The 20,416-nt window shown below is 38.9% G+C and overlaps 3 protein-coding genes across 5 annotated transcripts in view; all 3 read right to left on the bottom strand.

Moving 5' to 3' along the window:
- Positions 1 to 1,182: 1,182 nt before the first annotated feature.
- Positions 1,183 to 5,857, bottom strand: LOC147174410 (uncharacterized). The gene is made up of 4 exons (XM_086076700.1): positions 5,538 to 5,857; positions 3,432 to 3,541; positions 3,135 to 3,353; positions 1,183 to 1,418 (listed from the first exon to the last, which is right to left on the bottom strand). The coding sequence occupies exons 1-4, from the start codon at positions 5,855 to 5,857 to the stop codon at positions 1,249 to 1,251; spliced, it is 819 nt and encodes a 272-aa protein (XP_085932826.1). The 3' UTR covers positions 1,183 to 1,248.
- A 2,005-nt stretch (positions 5,858 to 7,862) lies between these two features.
- rpl35 (ribosomal protein L35) lies at positions 7,863 to 14,567 on the bottom strand. The gene is made up of 4 exons (XM_086076915.1): positions 14,452 to 14,567; positions 13,685 to 13,821; positions 9,773 to 9,854; positions 7,863 to 8,051 (listed from the first exon to the last, which is right to left on the bottom strand). The coding sequence occupies exons 1-4, from the start codon at positions 14,452 to 14,454 to the stop codon at positions 7,902 to 7,904; spliced, it is 372 nt and encodes a 123-aa protein (XP_085933041.1). The 5' UTR covers positions 14,455 to 14,567; the 3' UTR covers positions 7,863 to 7,901.
- A 2,200-nt stretch (positions 14,568 to 16,767) lies between these two features.
- The window catches only part of golga1 (golgin A1), a 33,134-nt gene continuing 29,485 nt past the window's right edge, over positions 16,768 to 20,416 (bottom strand). For all 3 annotated transcript variants that reach the window (XM_086076541.1, XM_086076542.1, XM_086076543.1), the window contains 6 exons: positions 19,945 to 20,105; positions 19,640 to 19,798; positions 19,366 to 19,425; positions 17,568 to 17,795; positions 17,391 to 17,477; positions 16,768 to 17,153 (listed from right to left, as the gene is read on the bottom strand). In XM_086076541.1, coding sequence (XP_085932667.1) covers positions 17,073 to 17,153; positions 17,391 to 17,477; positions 17,568 to 17,795; positions 19,366 to 19,425; positions 19,640 to 19,798; positions 19,945 to 20,105 — 776 coding nt within the window. In that variant the 3' untranslated portion in view covers positions 16,768 to 17,072. The remainder of the gene's footprint in view (positions 17,154 to 17,390; positions 17,478 to 17,567; positions 17,796 to 19,365; positions 19,426 to 19,639; positions 19,799 to 19,944; positions 20,106 to 20,416) is intronic.

The raw sequence follows: 20,416 nt of genomic DNA, 5'->3' as shown, positions 1-20,416 counted from the left end.
TAGTCTAGTTTTAGTCAGGACAATCATTTAACCCCTGTATTTTTTTGTAAGCAGATAATGTTGAACATCTCGGATTTTAAACTATTTCACATAACATTTTCCCTCATATTTTTGATGAAAAAAAACAACACACAATTACTGTAGATCTACTATGACTCCATGTTATAAGCTAGTAAATTAGCCAGCATGAGTTAGCAGTCGGTTTAACATTAATGTTGGAATGTTATAGCCATTGGATTAATGTTATAATTATAATTTACTTTTTTTTTAACCTTTCACTGTGAATCCACCTCCTGTCTGTCCCATGTGTTTGTGCATATTGCACACGCTAGCTGCAGATTTGAAATGGGGCGTGTCACTGTGTCACATAACAGTGTCACAGTGTCAGATTAGCAGAGACAAGATTTTACAAAATCATATCATTTTCCTCTTGTTTTTGTTCATGAACTAAAATTTCCATAGATTTTACTTTTTATTAAGTAAAGTACATTTTCGTTTTGCCTTCATTAGTCGACGAAAATGCATACTGATTTAGTCCCAGTTACTGTTTATCAGAGAGGGTTTTAGTTTAGTTTAGTTTAGTTTAGTCTAGTCTAGTTTTAGTCCGGTGAAAAATGCGTGTTGACGAAATTATTTTTATTTTGTTTTTGTTGACGAAATTAACACTAGTATGTACACATTTTAAATACAATATGTGCCTCTGGAGAGCTGCTAGCTTGAGGGAGATGCCACACTGCTTTGGACTAATGAATAACAATGTGACAATAAATGATTTGTCTTAGTCTTACACTGTTATTGTGCCAGTTGTCAGGGACTGATTACTTACAATGGTAAACATAATTGTATGAGAGTTAAGAATGTTCATATGCTACCAAAAATATTGCTTGTATCAATAAAGATTTTAGAATGGTATTATGAATTCATTATTTTTATTGAACATTTGTTTAGAAATTGGAACAAATTGTAAGTCAACCTATATCCCTGAATGGATTTTGTTTGTCCTTGGAAGCTCTACTGTATTGTCTCATTATTGGATCTCATTTGATTGTGCAGGTGAACCGAATGTGTGAAATAAGGAAGGTAAGGAAACTTCCACTTTTGCATCCTGCTCTAAAAATACTAAACAGTAAACACTGTAAACACATATCACGTGTGGTGTATATGTTTCATGAATATAAACAAACGAGCATGAATTAAAGAAACAGTTAATGAGTTAGCACAAGACACCCAAAGTTACATAACTTCAACCTAAGACAGCATCTGGTCTTTCAGCGTTGCATCCGAATGTGTCATGTCTGTATATTGTCTTCTTGCTGGCCTTTTCTCGGTGAAGAGGTAGCAGATCATACACCACACATTGTGTTCTGGAGAGATTTGAACACCACTGCTGCTCCGAAAAGGTCTTAGTGCACAGGAGCCTGTCAAAAGAATACACCACAGGATAGAACAGACACGCTATTGAAGATTCTGACGTTTACTGTAGTCATTGACCTTAACCAAGTGTGGGAGAATGGGAGTTCTGCGTCCCAATGATCCTATAAGCTACTATACATAGTCGACGGTGTTATGCCCCTGGTAGAGTCATTCAAGGTAAGTAGGTCCTGAGTAAGGGACTACACAAAGCACGGCGTAAAATTCCCATGATGACAAACAATACTGGGTCAACGATTGGAAAGGAAATTTCCTAGGTAAAAATTAGAATCAAAAAGGCCCTAAGTCAATTTTTAATCCTCTGAAATCCTACTTTTTACGCCTACAGAAAGTGACAACTTTTTCTCAAATTTTCTTAAACCTTCTATGCTTTTAGTTTTTTATGTTTTGTTTGTCTTAAATGTTGTTTACTGCTTGCTGCAAAAAAATATATATATATTTTTTGAACAACTGTAGACTTGTTTTATAATGTACATCTTTGAGCATGATTATGGAAGAAACTGAAGATTGTGTAAATTAAAAGGGATTTATGTACTATAAACACAGAGGCATCGGAACACTGACTAACAATGTACAAGATTTTAGTCCTGTCCATTGCTTTTGCTCTCTTTCAATGTACTTTTTTTTGTGTTAAAAATAAGTGCCATAAATGCAATTAAAACATCCCAATGGTGTATTTAAAAGGCTATTTCTATATCGTGATTTCACTTATTGTAGGCTCAGTTGTTGACAAGCAAAGATGGGGCATGGTTGATCACTTTGTGAACAACTGCATGAGCAAATAGTCCAACAGTTCAGCATATCTGAATGTACAATTGCAAGAAATGTAGGGATTTCATCATCTACAGTCCATAATATCATCAAAAGATTCAGAGTATCTGGAGAAATAGCTGCACATACTGTCTCGCATTGAAACTGTGTGGCACATTATGATTAAGAAGTGCAAAATAAGACAACGGAGACCCCAAACTGTTGAGCTACTTAAGCTGGCAATGAAAGGAAAAAAAGTGGTAAAACATGCCCCTGACCCAGCTATTTTGGAATGTGTTGAAGGCATAATATTAAGTCAATATTCGCAAATAATAATGATAATAATATATATATATATTTTTTTTAAGTTTATCAGTTTGAATAGTGATCAGCTTGTTTGTAGGAATTGCAAATTATTGCATTGTTTTCATTAACACTTTACACAGGGTCCCAGCTTCATTGGAATCTGAGATTATAATTACAGTATATTTATAAAGTATAATTTTTTATTTTTTAAACTTTTATATATATTTTTTTCCAATGAGTATTCATCTAAAAACAAACAGTTAATTGGTTGGTCCCAGTTTAGCACTATTTAGGAAGGTTGTTTGTCACCCTGTATCCCCTTCATTTTCAGGCAAGACGGCCAATATGACATAAATTATTCACGCTTAGTGCTCAATAGCAAAGATATTGATATCATACCATTATTCAAACACTGGAGAACCTACCACAAACTCTATATGTTTTTCTCCTATAATGTTATAATAATAATATAATTTATGTGGCTGTGTGAGTTAAAACAAGACAGTCTGTCTCGTAGTAATCAGAGTTGTGTGGAAACTGACTCCTCGCCATGTATTAAGTCCGTAGTAGGCCTATACGTGGCACAACTCTTCACCTTGACAGTTTTGTTTTGATCCTGTCTATGTCAAACAGAAAAACATAATTACCAAGTATGAAGTAAGCAGCAGCACTGAGAGACAGGATAATAAGGAAAATGGAGCCAAGACCCAGATCTCCGATAGCGCAGGCGTTTGGGCAAGCACAGGGACTCTCCACCCAGATTTGCAGGGGCTCCTCTACTTTCAGCCTCTGGTCCCGAATAAAGGATGAAGACTCATTTGGATTACAATGATAATGCACAATCGTCAGTGGAAGTTCATTGAGCCCTGGAACGAGAGGACAAGAGTGACGCTGTCAATTGAGTGGCTGGACATGAAAAATGAACCCAACAATTAAAAGCTCACCAAAGTAGGAGACAGAAAGTGTCCTCAGAGTATCATTGTAATGAAATTCATTGCCATCATGTCCGCCAAAGCTGATATAGCGGTGAATGTCTCTGTTGAACTTTTGATACCTGTTCTCACAGACAAAATATTAGTCATTTTGATTAGTGTGCGGCATTACGCAGTTATACAGTATCTACCATTTTTTTTGTCTAAAAAAATACAATTGTGGTCTGCCATCCTTTTGTTGTTTTTGTTTGCATGTACTAAAAATCACATTAAACATGGCCTGCAACCCTAATTTAATTTCCCTGGCCTTGATATATTGCCATGTGCAGCATTTGTTCCTCATCACTCGCCTCCAAAGAGAACGGATAACAAGAGGTTTCACTCGCAGCACTTTGGTGAGTTTGTTCCAAACTCAAAGCACCTTATGATGACTAGTGCTCATGTTCTAGGCGGGTCCTCTTATCAGTCATTCAACCTCGGTATTTGTGGGGGTAAGCATGCAGCTTATTTGTATTGTAAGCATACACATACAGGCAGAAAGTGAGTCTTGTGATGATCAACGCAAGGCTACGTAGAAAAAATGAAGGGTAAAAAGAATGATTACGCATTATTACACCATCAGGCATATTTTGCCTGCAAATGGACTGAGGAAGGTAAGCCTATCAAAACACCTTTCAAAATACACAAATTTACAAATGATATAGTAACAACAATATTTTTGACCTCTGGCTGAAGTCTTTCCTTTTCAGAAATGTCATGGTCCGATTTTCGAACATACCGCATTAATGATCTTTGAGCTTTAAATAGTGCAGATTAGTCAAAATTTCTCATGTTTTTGTTCTGAATGCGGGAATGTGGACGAGCAGATCAATTCTGGTGGCATATCCCATATATGCCACCAGAATTGTGTGGACTACCTGAACATTCTTAACTATTTGCCTTAAGACTTTTAACAGAAAGCTTTGATGTAGTAGCTTTTCAAAAATAACAATATAGTAATATATTTAAACATAAAATATTATTGATTGATGGATTGGCTTTAGCATGTTTTATAAATTAAGTTCAAAGTAGTGGCCCTTGAATCCTATAATTTTTCTGTCTACGATCTGGTCTGGGGGGAAAAGTTTGGACACACCTGTTCTAGGGTAACTACACAAGAAAGCCAATTAGAACAACTGTATTAGTCACCTAAACGCACACCATTAAACTTACTGTTAAATAAACACTTCTGGTTTGAACGGAACATTTTATTATCCTTGAAGTAACAGAAGTTTTATACTACAGCTCATCTATTGAATATCATTCTGCGTTCTGCAGATCATATTGCGTGCCCAGTCGCTATACTTGCCATATGTATGCAGGAGGTTTTAAAAACAAATGCTACGCATTTATAGCAGGAATCTCAATTGCCACAGGAACATCAGAGCATAATACTACTGTACATCAGAGCCATGTGTTTAGGGTGGCCCCTGCTGGTCACCTGCGACATAACAGCTCAACAAACATGCATCGCATACAGGGGAAAAAACAAACTGTAATAGCAGCAATTTTGTTGCCCGATTTAGCAACTTTTCTCACCTAACACCAAAATTACTTTCATAATTAGTTTTGAAACTTAAGTAAAACACTTAACTCATAACGTGCATTTCCCTCTAAATTAGTGATTCTCAACTGGTAATTCGGGACCCCAAAGTTAAATAAATAAACATTTGTTTTTACATGCAGCTTATTTGTATTGTTTCTTTCTCTCTCTGAACTGTACTGACCAAGTTCTCACATAGAGCATAGAATATATTGGTTAGTATTTCAAAATAAACAACTTTTGTCTCATTATGTTCATTTTTTGAATTGCCAGTGTATGTAATCCACTTAATGTTCATCACTCAACGGCAACTTTATTGAGCAACTTAAAGCAACAAATAGACATCTTTTCTTGAAAATGAGTTGGCAATACTGGCAAATAACCCTAAGAAAGTAACTAAATGGCGTGAGAGAGTATAGATGCATAGAAAAAAAAAGTTTCTGATCATGGAAAGCTGCAACATGACTAAAATACTTGTAAACAAATTTAATGTAGCTATTCTCTTTTTTTATTTTTATTCTCAGCTGTGGCTGTACCTGACAATGAGGCATGCAGCAACATTGGTACAATCACTTCCTGTCAGGTCCTCCGGCTGCGAGAAAGACTGGCACGGGCTGAAGGTGAGCAGGAACTCGGCATTGACTGGCCCGTCCTCTGCACGGACAGGCGTCATCCGCCCCAGGAAACCATCTGCGTCTCCCATAGCTTGCAGATTTATCACGCCACTGCCATCCTTCATGATGCATTTGCAGTTGTTGACTCTGAAGCAGCCGGACTTCTTGGTGGAAACCAGATGTGGGCACACAAATAAGGGAAACACGCTAAAACAGACAGACAGTCTGAGGAGAAAGCTCATGGTTGAGTGGTGCACAGTGACAAACTTGTTGGTTAATGGTTGATGGGCAGCTGACAGTTCGGTGTTACTAGGAAAGCAATTAGAATCAAGGTGGCGGTCATTCCAGACATTCCTTGGGTCAACTTTGCTCACAGCAGCATCTTTCAAAAACCAGCGTTTTGATTGTGTCCTTAATTGACTGCTCATGCAGTTTTGGCACAAAACTCATCTAATACACAGTGCGGTGAAAAATTGTTTGCCCTTTTCTTGTGTTGTATAAAGTGTTGTAACTGACATGTATCTGGCAAAGTTGCAAAGTCAATCGTACATTTTTAGGACTGCAGTGAATTCTTGAATTGTATCATACCCCACATATGGAGATACTGTACGTATCACATTGTCTTTTATTGGAAAGATACACACCCAACGATCACAGCGATGACTCATCCTGGAGGTCACAAAAGAACGCTCAACAGTCATTTTTGGATTGTATTTGTTACTCAAATAGCAACAGTGCAACACGTGTTGTTATTGGCCATTTCCAGAGAAATCAAGTTTTGTCCAGTTTGATAAGTGGAGCTAATAATTTTGCTCACAACGGCATTGTTGTTTATTATGAGCATATAGCCAGCTAGTGTATTTGTATGCTAGCAAACAGAATCCTATTCTGATATTGTCCATTGACAAAAAGCTTGCATGTTTACAGATCCACTCTATGTAAACAGGGACTGCGTGAAATGGGTACACACCATTCAATTTCTGAGCTTGCAGACCTCTTGACAACCTCTCCTGGACTGCCAACTGTAACATCACTGTGATGATGAAAGCCGAGTTGCAGCGACTTCACTTCCAACTGCTACACTTGGTCGCCAGAGGTCACACGAAACTCGGACAGATATTCATTCGGAATCAAAAGTCTGAACTGTTCTACCAGATGAGCAATTATGTTGACATACTGGTGCTCGTCAAAAATTTTGAATATCCTCAAAAAGTAGAATTTCCATAATTCCATTAAAAAAGTCAAACTTTCATAGACTATAGATTCAGGGCCCACAACTTAAGTGATTTCAAGTATTTATCCGTTTATTTTTACATTATTTGGACTCCCAGCTCATAAAACCAATGAAAACCGGATGTCAAAAGATTTGAATAATGTGAAGAAATCACCATGCATACTTCCCAGTCTTTTACATGGGGGGAAAAAAAAGATGGATGGTATTTTCAAATCGGTATGTCAATCTTCAATAGTTGGTTGGATTGCCTCTGCCTGAATCACTGCTTCGATGCGCAGTGGCGTTGCCTGGGGGTCCTGGAAGCCCAGGCTTTCTTGATACTTGCTGTCAGCTCGTTTTTGGGTCTGGTGGCCGTCTCTTTCCTCATGATAGTACTGTAATACAAGAGGAAAATGAGGGCCACCAGACCCAAAAACAAAAAGCTGACAGCAAGCATCAAGAAAGCCTGGGCTTCCAGGACCCCCAGGCAATGCCACTGCGCATCGAAGCAGTGATTCAGGCAAAGGGAATCCAACCAACTATTGAAGATTGACATATCATTTTGAAAACACCAGCCATCTATTCATACCTCCCCCCCCCCCCCCAATGCAAAACACTGGGAAGTAAGCATGGTGATTTCTTCGCATTCTATTTTAGTGGATTGTATGAGCTGGAAGTCCAAATAATGTACAAATAAACAAGTAAATAATTGAAATCACTTGAGTTGTGGGACCTGAATCTATAATCTATGAAAGTTTAACTTTCTGAATGGAATTACGGAAATTATTCAACTTTTTCGAAGATATTCTAATAGCACCCGTGCGTGCAATATTTGTACTTTTGTGGAATATAACCTTTTAAGGTTTTTGTACTTTTTATTTCATTAAATTACATTAGCAGTGCATATTTTTAAATAAAGGCACCAAAGGGGTTGTATTGTATATAATAACAAACAAGGCTATTCAGATACTATTTAGTTATAGTTTATAGGAGCATAAGTGACTACCAAGTTAATAGTGAAGAGGACAAAAGGCCCAACTTGAACATGTTTTATTTAGTATATAGAAAACGCATCAAGCTTTGACAGCAAATTTGCGCATTGAGTAAAGAAGATCTTTCCTCTGCCGTTTCTTTGTGCGCAAACTCTCCTCATGTTTGTTGAGGCGGCGACGCAGAGCTCTGGTCTTCTTAGGCCTCAGATCCAGGGGCTTGTACTTCTTGCCCTAAAATCAATCAAATAAGACCTAGTTACACAAGGAAGTGAAGAACAAGCAGTCAATGCTATACATTAGTTTGTAAGTGTGTAAACCATTTTTTTATTTGGGTTATATTTGTCCTTGCACCCAACTCAAGTACATGAAAATGTGTGTGGCCACATGACGTGTCATTCAAACAGTAATCATATATTTTCACCGCCTAAAAAACACTCTAAATTTTGTGAGGGCAATTAAATCATTGCAGCAGCAGCAGCAACAATCACATCTAGATGTGGACCGATTACGTCATAAGTCTCAAATGCGGCCTTGGTCCGCGTTTCCATTTTACTTTTTGGGGGGCTGAGCGGTTACAATGTAGAAGTGGTTCTGCAGCGCCAGTCACCTCGGGCCAAGCAGAGCCATATAGTCATGTGGCCGACAGCGATGAGCGGGCAACTCCATGGCACACGCCCATTTCATGGTTTTACGCAAGTGAGAGGGATGTGCAGTGTAGTGTGGTGCCGTTCCAGTCTAGTGGAAAAGTGGCTAAACTCAGGTCCTTGAGGACCGCAGTCTGTCGTTTATGGGGTTTCCCCTCCACACCTAAATTCAATGATCTGGATCGTTATCAAGTTTCTGCAGCTTGCTGGTGAGATAATCCAGGTGTGTTGGGGGGAAGCCTTCAAAACAGGCTTCACCAATACTGGTCCTCACACCTGCAGGTTTTAAATGTTTTCCCCCACAAACACACCCGATTCATAGAATCAGCTCATCAGCAAACTTTGCAGAAGCCTCATAATGATCCTGATCTTCAGAATCAGAGGACGGAAACATCTAAAATATGCAGGATTGCTGCCCTCGAGGACTGGAGGTTGAGACCTATGGTTTATGCGGTTTTAAAAAGTCAAAGTTTTAATAACCGCTAATACTTGCTGTCACCGGTATGAGTCGTGTATTTTGAGGGGACTTATAAACAGGGCAAAATTACATTTGCTTCTTACAGACTTGAGTAAATGAGCCATCTTTTTAAAGTGAATTGCCTCCAATTAACTTATTTTTTCTCCTTTGCAGCTTGCAGAGAGCAATTACCCAAGGGGCGGGAGACAAAAAACACTCTGCAAACAGATATCTTTTTGCTCCGATTAACGTGCACAGTGAAAAAAAACCGGAAAAAAACGGTGCCAGCGGGTACTCGTTAGCTCCGAGGACAAAATGAGTAGCTCACATCTGGTTCTAAAAATAGCTCACCAGTGATGAGACACCGACACTAAGAAGATTTAAAACCTATGTTAAAATGTATTTGAACTAACACGGTGCACATTTCATCTGTACCAAATATTCTATATTACGTTTAAAAATAAAACTGTTGATTGGGAGAAAGGGGGCTGTTTTATTTCACAAAATGTCAGCTGTGATATATGTAATACAACAATCATACCATCAGACTCTAATATTGGCCATGTCAACACACATACAGTAATAACATCCAAAAAGTAACGTAAAAATACAAGAGCAACACTGAAGAGGAATAAAATAAAATTTAAAAATCACAACTAAGAAAACTATAAATGGAAACAATATTGGCCTACTTGTGATTGTAATGCATTTAAGAAATAGGGGGTTGTGAATAACACAGACATCGCGCCTCAGACTTTTGGTATGCAGTTGTCAACGCATCAGCTCAACAAAGTATCAAAGTGAAACCTCAAGTCACATGCAGACATACTGGTGCAAATGCTCCTTCTCACCTTGTAGAACTTTCTTAGATTCTCCTTTTGAGTCTGGTTGATGACCGTCAGGACTCTGGCGATAGATTTGCGGACAACACGACTGCAAAAGACAGATACAGTGTAGACACATTAAGAGACCAGAACAAACTACATCTGCAATTATCTTACCCGGTAGGTTATATATCAACTCAAAATGTGACAGCATATTCATTCTCCACAGTACATGACATATGTGATTAAGCCAAGTCATTGTTGCCCAACACGATGTTCAACCAAAACTTGTACATAATGGATTGATGACATTCAAATCAGAACCACATCAAGCTAGGGCTGGGGGGTGTAAACAGGTATATTCAATATAATGTTGCCACTTCCACCATAAATTTTGCCGAAGGTAAAGATTTTGACTCCCCTTTACCGCGGTAGTGCATGTTGATGACGTCATCGTATCTGCGTCCCAATATAGCGCATTGCACGCAGTTTGGGCCAACTTGACTCGTCCTCACGTGACTGTCGTCTTCCAACATCAACACAACGTAACCTCGAAATTACATTTAATTGCCAAATAAAAACCCTAGGAAAGTTAATTAGTCTTTCATTGTATGATACGACACAAGTCTCCAGCGTTAGCAACTAGCCACTAACGGGAGCGTAAACAAATGACAGCGTTCGGCGAGCCAAACTCCAGCTGCATTCAAATTCTGCCGGACATTTCTAATTCACACAGAAAAAAAGTCCACCAATGCATTAACCGTTAATAATTGCAAATATCTAAACAATGTAAGCTTTCTATTATTCTATAAAAGCTGGCATAAATTAAGAACAATGCTGGGTGCAATATCACTTTTTTTTTTTTTTATTAATTATAAACAATGGTCCAACTAGTCACTTCTGTTTACAATACCAAATCATCACAAGGCTTCCATCCTCCATTCTAGTTGTTGGTATGTCAATGAATCAAAAATAAAGAATAAACCTGCTGGTTTATACAATTCATATAACATTTACCATCAAATATAGGAGCACCTTTACTGGGGGTGTTAGAAAAAAATCGATTCAGCAATATATCGTGATATTACAGCGTGCAATTCTCGAATCGATTCATATGCAGCCGAATCGATTTTTAAACGTCAATTTTTTTATGGGAATATTCAACAAAACGTCTTACTTAGGATTACTTACTTAGGTTAGGATTCACACATTAAGCATGTAAGAATGTTATATTAATGGAACATTAAGCCTTAATATTTTTATTTTAGTGCTGTTCAAACATGAAACAGATTCCAACCTGTTTGCTAAATGCAGTGGCTCAGTTATAAGCCTGAATTTTCAGATAAATACATTACCTTACAAATCTTACAGTGTACATGTACAAGTTTACCGATGAGGATTTTTCAAATTTGAGGTATAAAAAAAAAATCGCAGCAACCAATTTTATGGATTCGTATCTGGATTGAATCGAATGGTAACCTATGAATCGTGATACTAATCGAATCGCCAGGTACTAGGCAATTCAAACCCCTAACCTTTAACTCTTTGACTGCCATAAACGTTATAAAACGTTTAGCATAAACCTAGGGAAGGGCGCCGAGGACGTTAAAAGACGTCCCCTATGTTTTTTTTTTTTTTTTTCAAAAACGGGTGCAGGAAAGCCTTGGGCAGCTGTGCTGAAAGAATCAGGCTGATCTGATTAGTCAAAGACTCGTTTTGGCCCCTAGAGGGCAGCGATGACTCTCTTTGCACAAGGTTGGATGGGCCGCCCACCGTGGGCGTCAGTAGAAGACGTGAGGCGGAGCTAGAGTGTTGAGGAGACAATGGCTGATCCAAGCCACAATGGCTTGACCAAGCAACCGGTTACAAGCAGCTCAGCTTGAGCATTTTTTTCAAAGACGGAAAGCATCAATCAATACTAAAAAGCGCATTGATGTCAACGATGATGATGACAACGAGCTCTACGCCAAAGTTGGAAGCTTTGGCGTGACTGTTATGAACACGTAGTAAGCCTCACGGCTAAGCGCGGCTAGCGCTGCTAAGGCCGGAAAACGCGCACAATAGCCGGCCGGGTACTTCTACACAATCGGACATTCGATCGGGCGATGGAGAGTTGGCATCGACCAATGCAGATTGATGATGATGATGAAGATGAAGCTCTACGCCAACGTGACTGTTATGAACACGTAGTAAGCCCCACCGGCAAAGCGCGGCTAGCGCTGCTAAGGCCGGAAAACGCGCACAATAGCCGGCCGGGTACTTCTACACAATCGGACATTCGATCGGGCGATGGAGAGTTGGCATCGACCAATGCAGATTGATGATGATGATGAAGATGAAGCTCTACGCCAACGTGACTGTTATGAACACGTAGTAAGCCCCACCGGCAAAGCGCGGCTAGCGCTGCTAAGGCCGGAAAACGCGGAGCTGCACAAGCGGACATTCGATCGGACAATGAAGAGTACCCCGAGTCCAATGCATATTCATCGGAGGAGCGGGTACAGTCTGATCACGGAGAAGACACTGTTTCTGGACTACGATGCCACCATGAATGGAGTGGATAAAATGGATCAGAACATCTCCTACCAACCCGGTATAGCAACTGAAGGACACGGGGAAGCGAGACGTAACACCACCGTAACGTAACCGTAGCATGATCCTGATATTAGACTTGATGACACACTGCAGTATATACTTGCTATTCCCCGGAAAAAAACGGCCGGCAAGAAAGTGGCGCACGCGAAGAGGCAATCTTGTGCAAATGCTGTTGCGTCTCCTTGCACGCAGGAGAGTGTTACAAAAAGAAAAACTGTCGTTGAAACATCCACATATTTGTAAATAGCACCACAGTTGCACACATTTGTAAATAGTTTGCCAAATTGTTGTCAAATTGTTACACTGTTGAATGTAAATAAACGTATTTTGCTATCAAAAAACACTTTTTCATTCTTGGTGGTAGTGTTTTATAGAAGTAAAGCACTATTTAGGTGTTTGTGGCATCATTCATGGACAAAAAGAAGTGTCAAATTCACTAGAATGCATGAAATAATATCGTTTCACTAAAAGCTTGATTTCTCCGTATTTTGGTCCAACACAGGCGAAATTGGGTCAAACTAACCATTTTCTATTGTTGATTACTAAAGAACGGAATAAGGTAGAAACAAACTCTTTTTTTCTGATGAAAGTCCAATCTTTCATTTGGTAGTACGTGTGTTTCCATAGTCCAAACAGAACATTTTCTGTGGACCTTGAAAATCAGTCAAAATGCTTAAATCGGCTGGCACTGGCGGCATCCCTTTTCTGAAAACGTCTGGCAGTCAAAGAGTTAATATAGTCCCTTTTAAACAAAACAATGAACAGGAAATACACAGTCCGAGTCAGTGTAGCAGTTTTATTTTATTTTCATTAGTTACATGAGTTTACATATTGCGCCCCCTGCAATGTTGAATCGCTGTCATTCTTTACATCATATGAAACTACGCTATGCCAATTGAGACAACTAAACACGAGCAAATACGGTCAAGCTGTATCTCCCCCCAAAAAAAGGTGCGACCAAAACCTGTGTGGTGCGACCAACTGAAAAAGTTGGTAGCAACAGTGCTACCAGTGCAAGTTAGTGTAGAGCACTGAATATTTTTTTGCACCAGAGAGTGGAGTGCTGACTTTTAATTCCGATTTGAGATTTAAACAATAAATGTTATCTAAAGTAAATTTATTCTTTCGTTGTTTAGATTTTTTAAATCTAGTATATAGTTTCTATAGGACTATGTAAACCTGGAATCACATTATTTATTAAAAAACAAAAAAAAACTTAATTATATATCGTGATCTATAGTTACTGTGAAGGGATGCCGTTTATACCGTGATATGAATTTTGGGCCATATTGCCCAGCCGACATCAAGACATCCAACGAATTTATTATTTCACACAATACTCACATCTTCGACAGTTTAGACGCAGCACCGCCGGTTACTTTGGCCACACGAAGCTGTGACAATTCATTTTTCAGGTCATCCAGCTGCTTGAGCAGCTCCTCCTTTTTCTTACCACGCAAATCTCTTGCCTTGATCTTAGCCTGCATGAAATGAGATTTAACAGGATGTCAAAAATGGTTAGAAAGAGGCGAATATTGGCCACGCTAGTTCGTCAGGGGCTAAGAACCAAAACAATGCAGTCGGATAGCACAGTGCCCAAAATTGACATCTCAAGTCTCAGTCTTTTGGTAAGCAGTTGTGAATGCATCAGCAGTACATCAGCTCAACAAATATCATCTCAGACGAGAGAGCCAAGTGAAGCACGTATTTTTGCTTCGCTTCACACGAGCTCTTAAGTGACAAGATCACATTTAACGCACCGACTACTTCACCGCTATATCTAGTCCTATAATATTAGAAGACACAAATTCCATCAATTAAATTACTGGACCGTCGCGACTTTCAAATCATCAATCGCACCATGAAATGAGCTTTCAGGCTAACGTCGTTGTCATTGCGTTAGCACATAGCAACTTAGCTCATCGGCGCTAGTAAATGCTAGTGTAGATTAAACTTACATTTTACCTATTGTCGAGTGTGGCCTACTTATTAAAAGACAACAAAAGAGCGACCTAAGTTGCTTATGCGTTTATATTTGACATCTGCTATGAAGGTTAACTGCGATAAACACTTACATTTACTCATTAAAAGAGAACCGTATAGAGACTCACCATGTCGCCTCTTGCTTCGCTGCTAGAAAGGCCGGACGTACCGCGTGTTCGCAAATACGACTTCCGGAGATCTTCTTCGTCGCCTCTCGGGATTGTGCGTCAACGTCATACAAACAACAGCGCCACGGTGTGACTGCATTGCAAAATGAAATGGCGAGTTATAAAGAAAATCACAGAATATAAACCAGTTCTAAAAAATAAAATTGATAAAAATAAAAATTTCACTATTAGGTGTATAGTTACAACGTATATAAGGATGGTTATTTTTTTCCATTTTAGATTTAATGTACTTTAGCAGATGTTAAAGAGTATTTACAAAATAACACTTGACTTAGCAACCTTACAGAGTTTGGAGGCAGGCACGGCATTGCTGCTACCATTTCTCTATCAATAATTCAGGAAAATGAAGTCATTGTTGTGAGAGCCATTAATTAGTAACATATTAAAAAGTATTACTTTATAGTGTTTGATGATTTATATGGTTTAAGTCATGCCCACTACGTCATTTTGCGTGAACAGCAAAAGCAAATTATGGGCATTTACTTCGTTTCTTGCTGAAATACAAATATTACAAATTGTTTTCACTTTTAAAAACATTGATTTTGTAATGTTTTTTTTTGCTACAAATATTTAAACAAAGTTATACTGGCCTCTGATTCTAAAACTAGTTATTCCATTTGTCTTGTATACAACATGTAATTATTAGGTGATCATACATTTATTTGGGTTCACAGGCAAAAGGGCCCTCCGAAGGAAACCATTACTACGATGTGGCCCGCAACAAAAATTTGTTTTGACGTAGACCGGTACCAGTAGCAAAAATATGTGGTGCCATATTAGGCTCTTACTTATTTTAATAAAATAATCAACATGTACATCATGTGTTTAGTCAGTCGTGTTAAAAACACCACATTTTATATTTTAAAAAAGTGTCTCAAGTGACACTTAAGGAAAAAATTGGTATATTAGAAATTATCTGCCATCCCTGTGTACACCTCGCGTAATAAAATAAAATCCCACATTGACCATAAAAATAACTTGAATCTGACAAAAGTAATAAACATTTGATGGAAATTAAACAATATAAAATCAGACATTACTTTCAAATTGTGGTTCAACAGAAGTTTAAAAAAAAAACTTATGAAACAAACCTGATCAAAAATGATGGCACCCTTAATATTTTGTGGCACAAACTTTTGAGGCAATCACATTATTTGTTGAACTTTCAAAGAGACTTCCGCAACTGTTAGGAGGTATTTTGGTCCTCTTCATGAGCAAACTGCTCCAGTTGTCTCAGATTTAAAGGATGCTTTCTCTAGATGGCATGCTTCAGCCAGATGTTCAATAGGATTCAGGGCTTACACACACAGCGGTTTGCAGCCGAGTGTGAAGCGGTTGAGATGAGAATCCGCACCTCCAAATCCAAGACCATGGTCCTCAGTTAGAAAAGGGTGTTGTGCCCTCTCCAGGTCAGGGATGAGATCCTGCCCCAAGTGGGGGAGTTCAAGAATCTTAGGTTTTGTTCACGATTGAGGGAAGAATGGAACGGGATATCAACAGGAAGATGGGTGCAGTGTCTGCAGTAACTGTGTATCGGTCTGTCACGATGAAGAAAGCTAAATTTACCAGGTCGATCTACAATCCCGCTCTCACCTATTGTCACGAGCTGGGGTTCATGAGTGAAAGAATAAGATCCCAGATACAAGTGACTGAAATTAGTTTTCTTCAGAAGGTGTCCGGGCTGTCCCTTCAAGATAGGGTGAGAAGCTCAGTGGCCCGAGAGAAGCTAGGAATATAAGCTTACTTCTCCTCTGCACTATACTATATAATTCATCCAATCATTTATTGTAAAAAGTATGTACTTTAATCATCATGAAATTCAATTTATTTGAATGGCTTACAAAAAACTTTAAAAAGCCTAGGTTAGTTCACGGATTTTCATTGAGATCGATTGTCAGGCAATCAAGCCAGAGTCTGCCCTTCCTCTTGCACAAAGTCAAAAACAACATCAACAACTAAATAAAATAATGGAATGTTGGAATGACTGACGAATGAATATTTTAGGGTGGAATATCTTGACTCTTGATTGCTCACAAAATTAGGGTAATTTCATTTAGGAACCTTTTTTGACAGTATATTAAAATGATATGTAGGCCTATTTAGGAATTGAGACAAATACTTAAAAAGAGCTACAATGATCAATCAGGAAAACGAGACTTCGTCGGCTACATCTGAGAAAAACTGAGGCAGTTCCCTTCACGCCAAGTAGGTCCAATAGGTGTGTCGTGTAAGTGAAAACATATGGGACAACTCCACTTACAGTGTAAATGTGTCTTTAACGATGTCACTGGCTTCGGCCTTCATAATGACATTTTTAAAATCAATATTACAAAATAAAATAGAAAATCCATGCAGCCCTTCGCCGGAAAACATTAAACAAACCAAAACAAACAACAGTAGTCCTTTGTCCCACACAACCGGGGATAGTGTCAGCAGGATACTGCCTAAAGTTTTGGAGCTAGCTTCCAACTAAATGTGTGGAACAACACAAGGGGGGACTGATTTTGTCCTGATGGTGGTCCTCCTATTTCTGTCTCTCAGATCACATTCCTAGTAGTCCATCAGCTCCAGTGGGTCGCAGAGCCTGAGACTGAAGGCCGGATAATTCCCTTTGGAGAGGGCTTGGAGCCAAACCAGGACATCTAAAAAAGCAAATGAGAAAGTAATTAAGATTAAAATAAAAGGAACCCAAATCAGTACAAAAACTTTATCTAGCATTTACTCTTGTACTGGCCTTGTTCAGGAATTGATAAGTGTAAGTAAAAAAAAAAAGCATCAGTCATTCTTAAATGAAAAAAAAATAGTACAATAAATACATTATATTTAATTTCCTACTGATCTAAATTTATAAATATAGTTATTTTGTATTTAACACTGACTTTATATTCCAAGGTTTGCTTTAGCATGTCCTCTTCCTCGCGGGTGAAGTTCAGTAACACAGACACAGCTCGTATTAGCTGATACGCCTAAAACAAAACACAAACATGCATAGTTTCTGAATCCATATTCTATCTTTAAATTTGACTAACTATTTAGAAAAGGCACTGATGACTTACCTCAGCCTCTCTGGATGACATAAATTTGAGAACAACATGCTTCAAGTATTCAAAGTTTATTTCTCTTGAGTCGTTAAGGTCTGAGGTGTTGGTCACTGTGGTGTTTGGGGTGGTGGAAAAACTTGGACTAGACGTTGGGGGCAATTCTGCACAAACCCTTTCTTGTTTTACTACAATGCTTTCTGTGATCTTTGCCTTTGCTTCCTCTACTGGCTCAGGTTTCAGCTTCTATTGTGAGCAAAGAAAGAATACAGAAAATAATTGTCAACAGAAAACTGTAAAGTACTAGAACCAGGTTATGAACAATCAGTATCTTTCTCTCCTGCCCTTCAAAATGGTAAAGCAAAGCACCAATCATGGCTCGGCTTCAGAAAACGCATGAGCCATGATTGGTTGTTACCTTAGCAACTATGATGTCATTTTCAGTCGACAGCAAGTAGCAAAATGGCTGCCCCCTGAGATTAATACAAATGGGTGGGTTTTGCTGCTTATATTGCTCATATTCCACAAACACAATATTAATAAGAATGCCATGGTTAAACTAGTGGGGGATCATACAACATGTTGTAAAGAAACATTTGAGGATGTCTTCCCCTGTGGATTTGCCTTGAAACGGTTCAATGGAGGAACAAGTAAACAGCCGTAAATAAAAACAAACGTCTTACCCAATGACAGCAATGAATATTTTCCAAAGCAAGTTTCTTTCGCCATAGAGCCTCGGCAGCAATGCATATCAGGATTTTTTTCTACTTCATGTTTGTGATGCCACGCAAATGTCGAGCATAAATATGAAGACTAGGGACACGTTTGGAAATACACTCCGACTCTGAAGTCCGTGCACTAAACTGAAAGTGCGTATGTTCAGAGAGGCAATGTGCGTTCCGCTCCCATTCATTTACGATTGCACCAGTGTACTGCCCGTCGCACTGGTGCACCGTGTCCCCAGTCAGAGCACCTAGTCTGCGCACCGACATGCCATTTTTGGTGCACTCTGAATGGCAAATTCAAGCAATGCAATTCTGAATGGTCGGTAGATACCGCAGTGCAATGAAGCAGCTAGATAATCGACGTGTGTCATGTCGTGTGGCTGCCATGTTGGGGAGGTTGACGTTACCATCAGAGGCAATGCATGGACAATGAAGTTAGGTTTCATCTCGCACACTTCTAACACGATTTTTATGAGGTTTACTTTTTTGTCATAAGCATAAGCTATCAATATATGACATTTTGAAAAAAAAAGGTTATGGTAGTTTTCCAACTGTCCACACACATCAAATGTGCTGATGACTTTGACCTTCCTAGTGTCGTCATAGGCACACAGCTCAAAAGAGGCATGTCGTATCTTCCTGCTCATAATTGTGGGCTCAAGCGTTGACAGCCAAAATTGTTAGCAAGGTCTTCTCGGCACAAAATTATATATCTGAACAATCTATCAATTTACGATGCAGATAATGTTGCAATTTTGAATCATGAATACCAGCGAATTGTAGGAGCACTTAATATATGAGAAGGAGAATTATCTACTAAAAGGCGACCACGTATAATGTTCGAGCGCATGTGATTTTTGGAAATGATGGTAATTGCATATACTGCACCTGTGCAAAAAAAAACTGCTAAAAAGGTGTTTCAATTTTTTTTTTTACATGGCAATCAGGTGAGTTCAAAGATAAGGTGCATCTTTGAGAATTTTCATCCAAGGCCATTTGTAGCATATTAGACATAGTTAAAGCACTGGACTTTTAATGAGGGTTTCTGTTAAACAACAAAAACAACAACAACAAAGACTACTTTATCTTACCAGTTCTCTTTGCAAGGTTCTTTTTAGTTCTGCCATTCGCTGCTGCAGCTGTTTGATAGTCTGAAAGTCAACCACAAACATTTTTTAAGATGGTAGTTTCAATTACTCTACATTTGAAAATATCGGCATGTTATTTTCATCACACCTGTTTTAATGGATACACTTGACAAGAGATTTACAAGTCAAGAATTATATTAACAACTACTGGGCATGTGGCCCCTTTTGAAACTTTAATAAGTAGAGATAACACAATGAGAAGAAAAATGTATCATACCCTGTTCTTGTCACTGAGCTGCTGCTCGAGCTCTTTGTTAACCTTCTGAATGTGATCTAGATCATCCACTGACACGCTGCCATTGCAGTCCTCCACGCACACGGCAGGGCTGTGAAGCTGCTCTGACAGGGTCTCTACCTCCACCTCTAAATATGAGATCTGTAAACACACCAACTGTATCTGTAAGCAACTAAATACTGTATATATATATTTTTACATGTTGGGAGTCTGAGGCCATTTTAAGATATGCAGAAATGTGAATTAAGTATCATTAACCTAATGGATAGGTACTGGTAGGTACTGACCCGAGCCTGACAAGCATCTTGCTGTTGGGTCTGGCTGAGTAGCTCTTCTCTCAGGTGAGCTAGCTGGGAGTCTTTGTCGAGCTCAATCTGCTCCTGTTGGACCCGCAGCTGTTCAAATTCGTCCCGGAGCTGGGCCAGTGATGCCTGCCGACTCTGCAGTTCTGTAACAGGATTTTACACAGTGTATTTTCTTGACAGAAAAAATGTTTCACAATACCGGTGATCATTGGTGAACATTGTAAACTGAAACCATTATGAGGGACATGAATTCAAGGGGGAAAATATGAATAAATGGGCAAAACAACAGCATGACAGCATTTACTGGAATGACAATGACCCTTAAAACACGTAGTCTTCACTTCATGTAAGATCATCATCATGTAAGATCATCATCATCATCGGAGAGAGTGCACGTAGGCGGTACAATTTCAATGAGCCGCAGAGTCCAAAATGGATAAGCAGTTAATCAATT

Source organism: Leptonotus elevatus, chromosome 5 (assembly GCF_054856555.1).
Source record: "Leptonotus elevatus isolate MCC_2025b chromosome 5, RoL_Lele_1.0, whole genome shotgun sequence".
NCBI lineage: Eukaryota > Metazoa > Chordata > Actinopteri > Syngnathiformes > Syngnathidae > Leptonotus > Leptonotus elevatus.
This window is presented reverse-complemented; position numbering and strand designations above follow the sequence as displayed.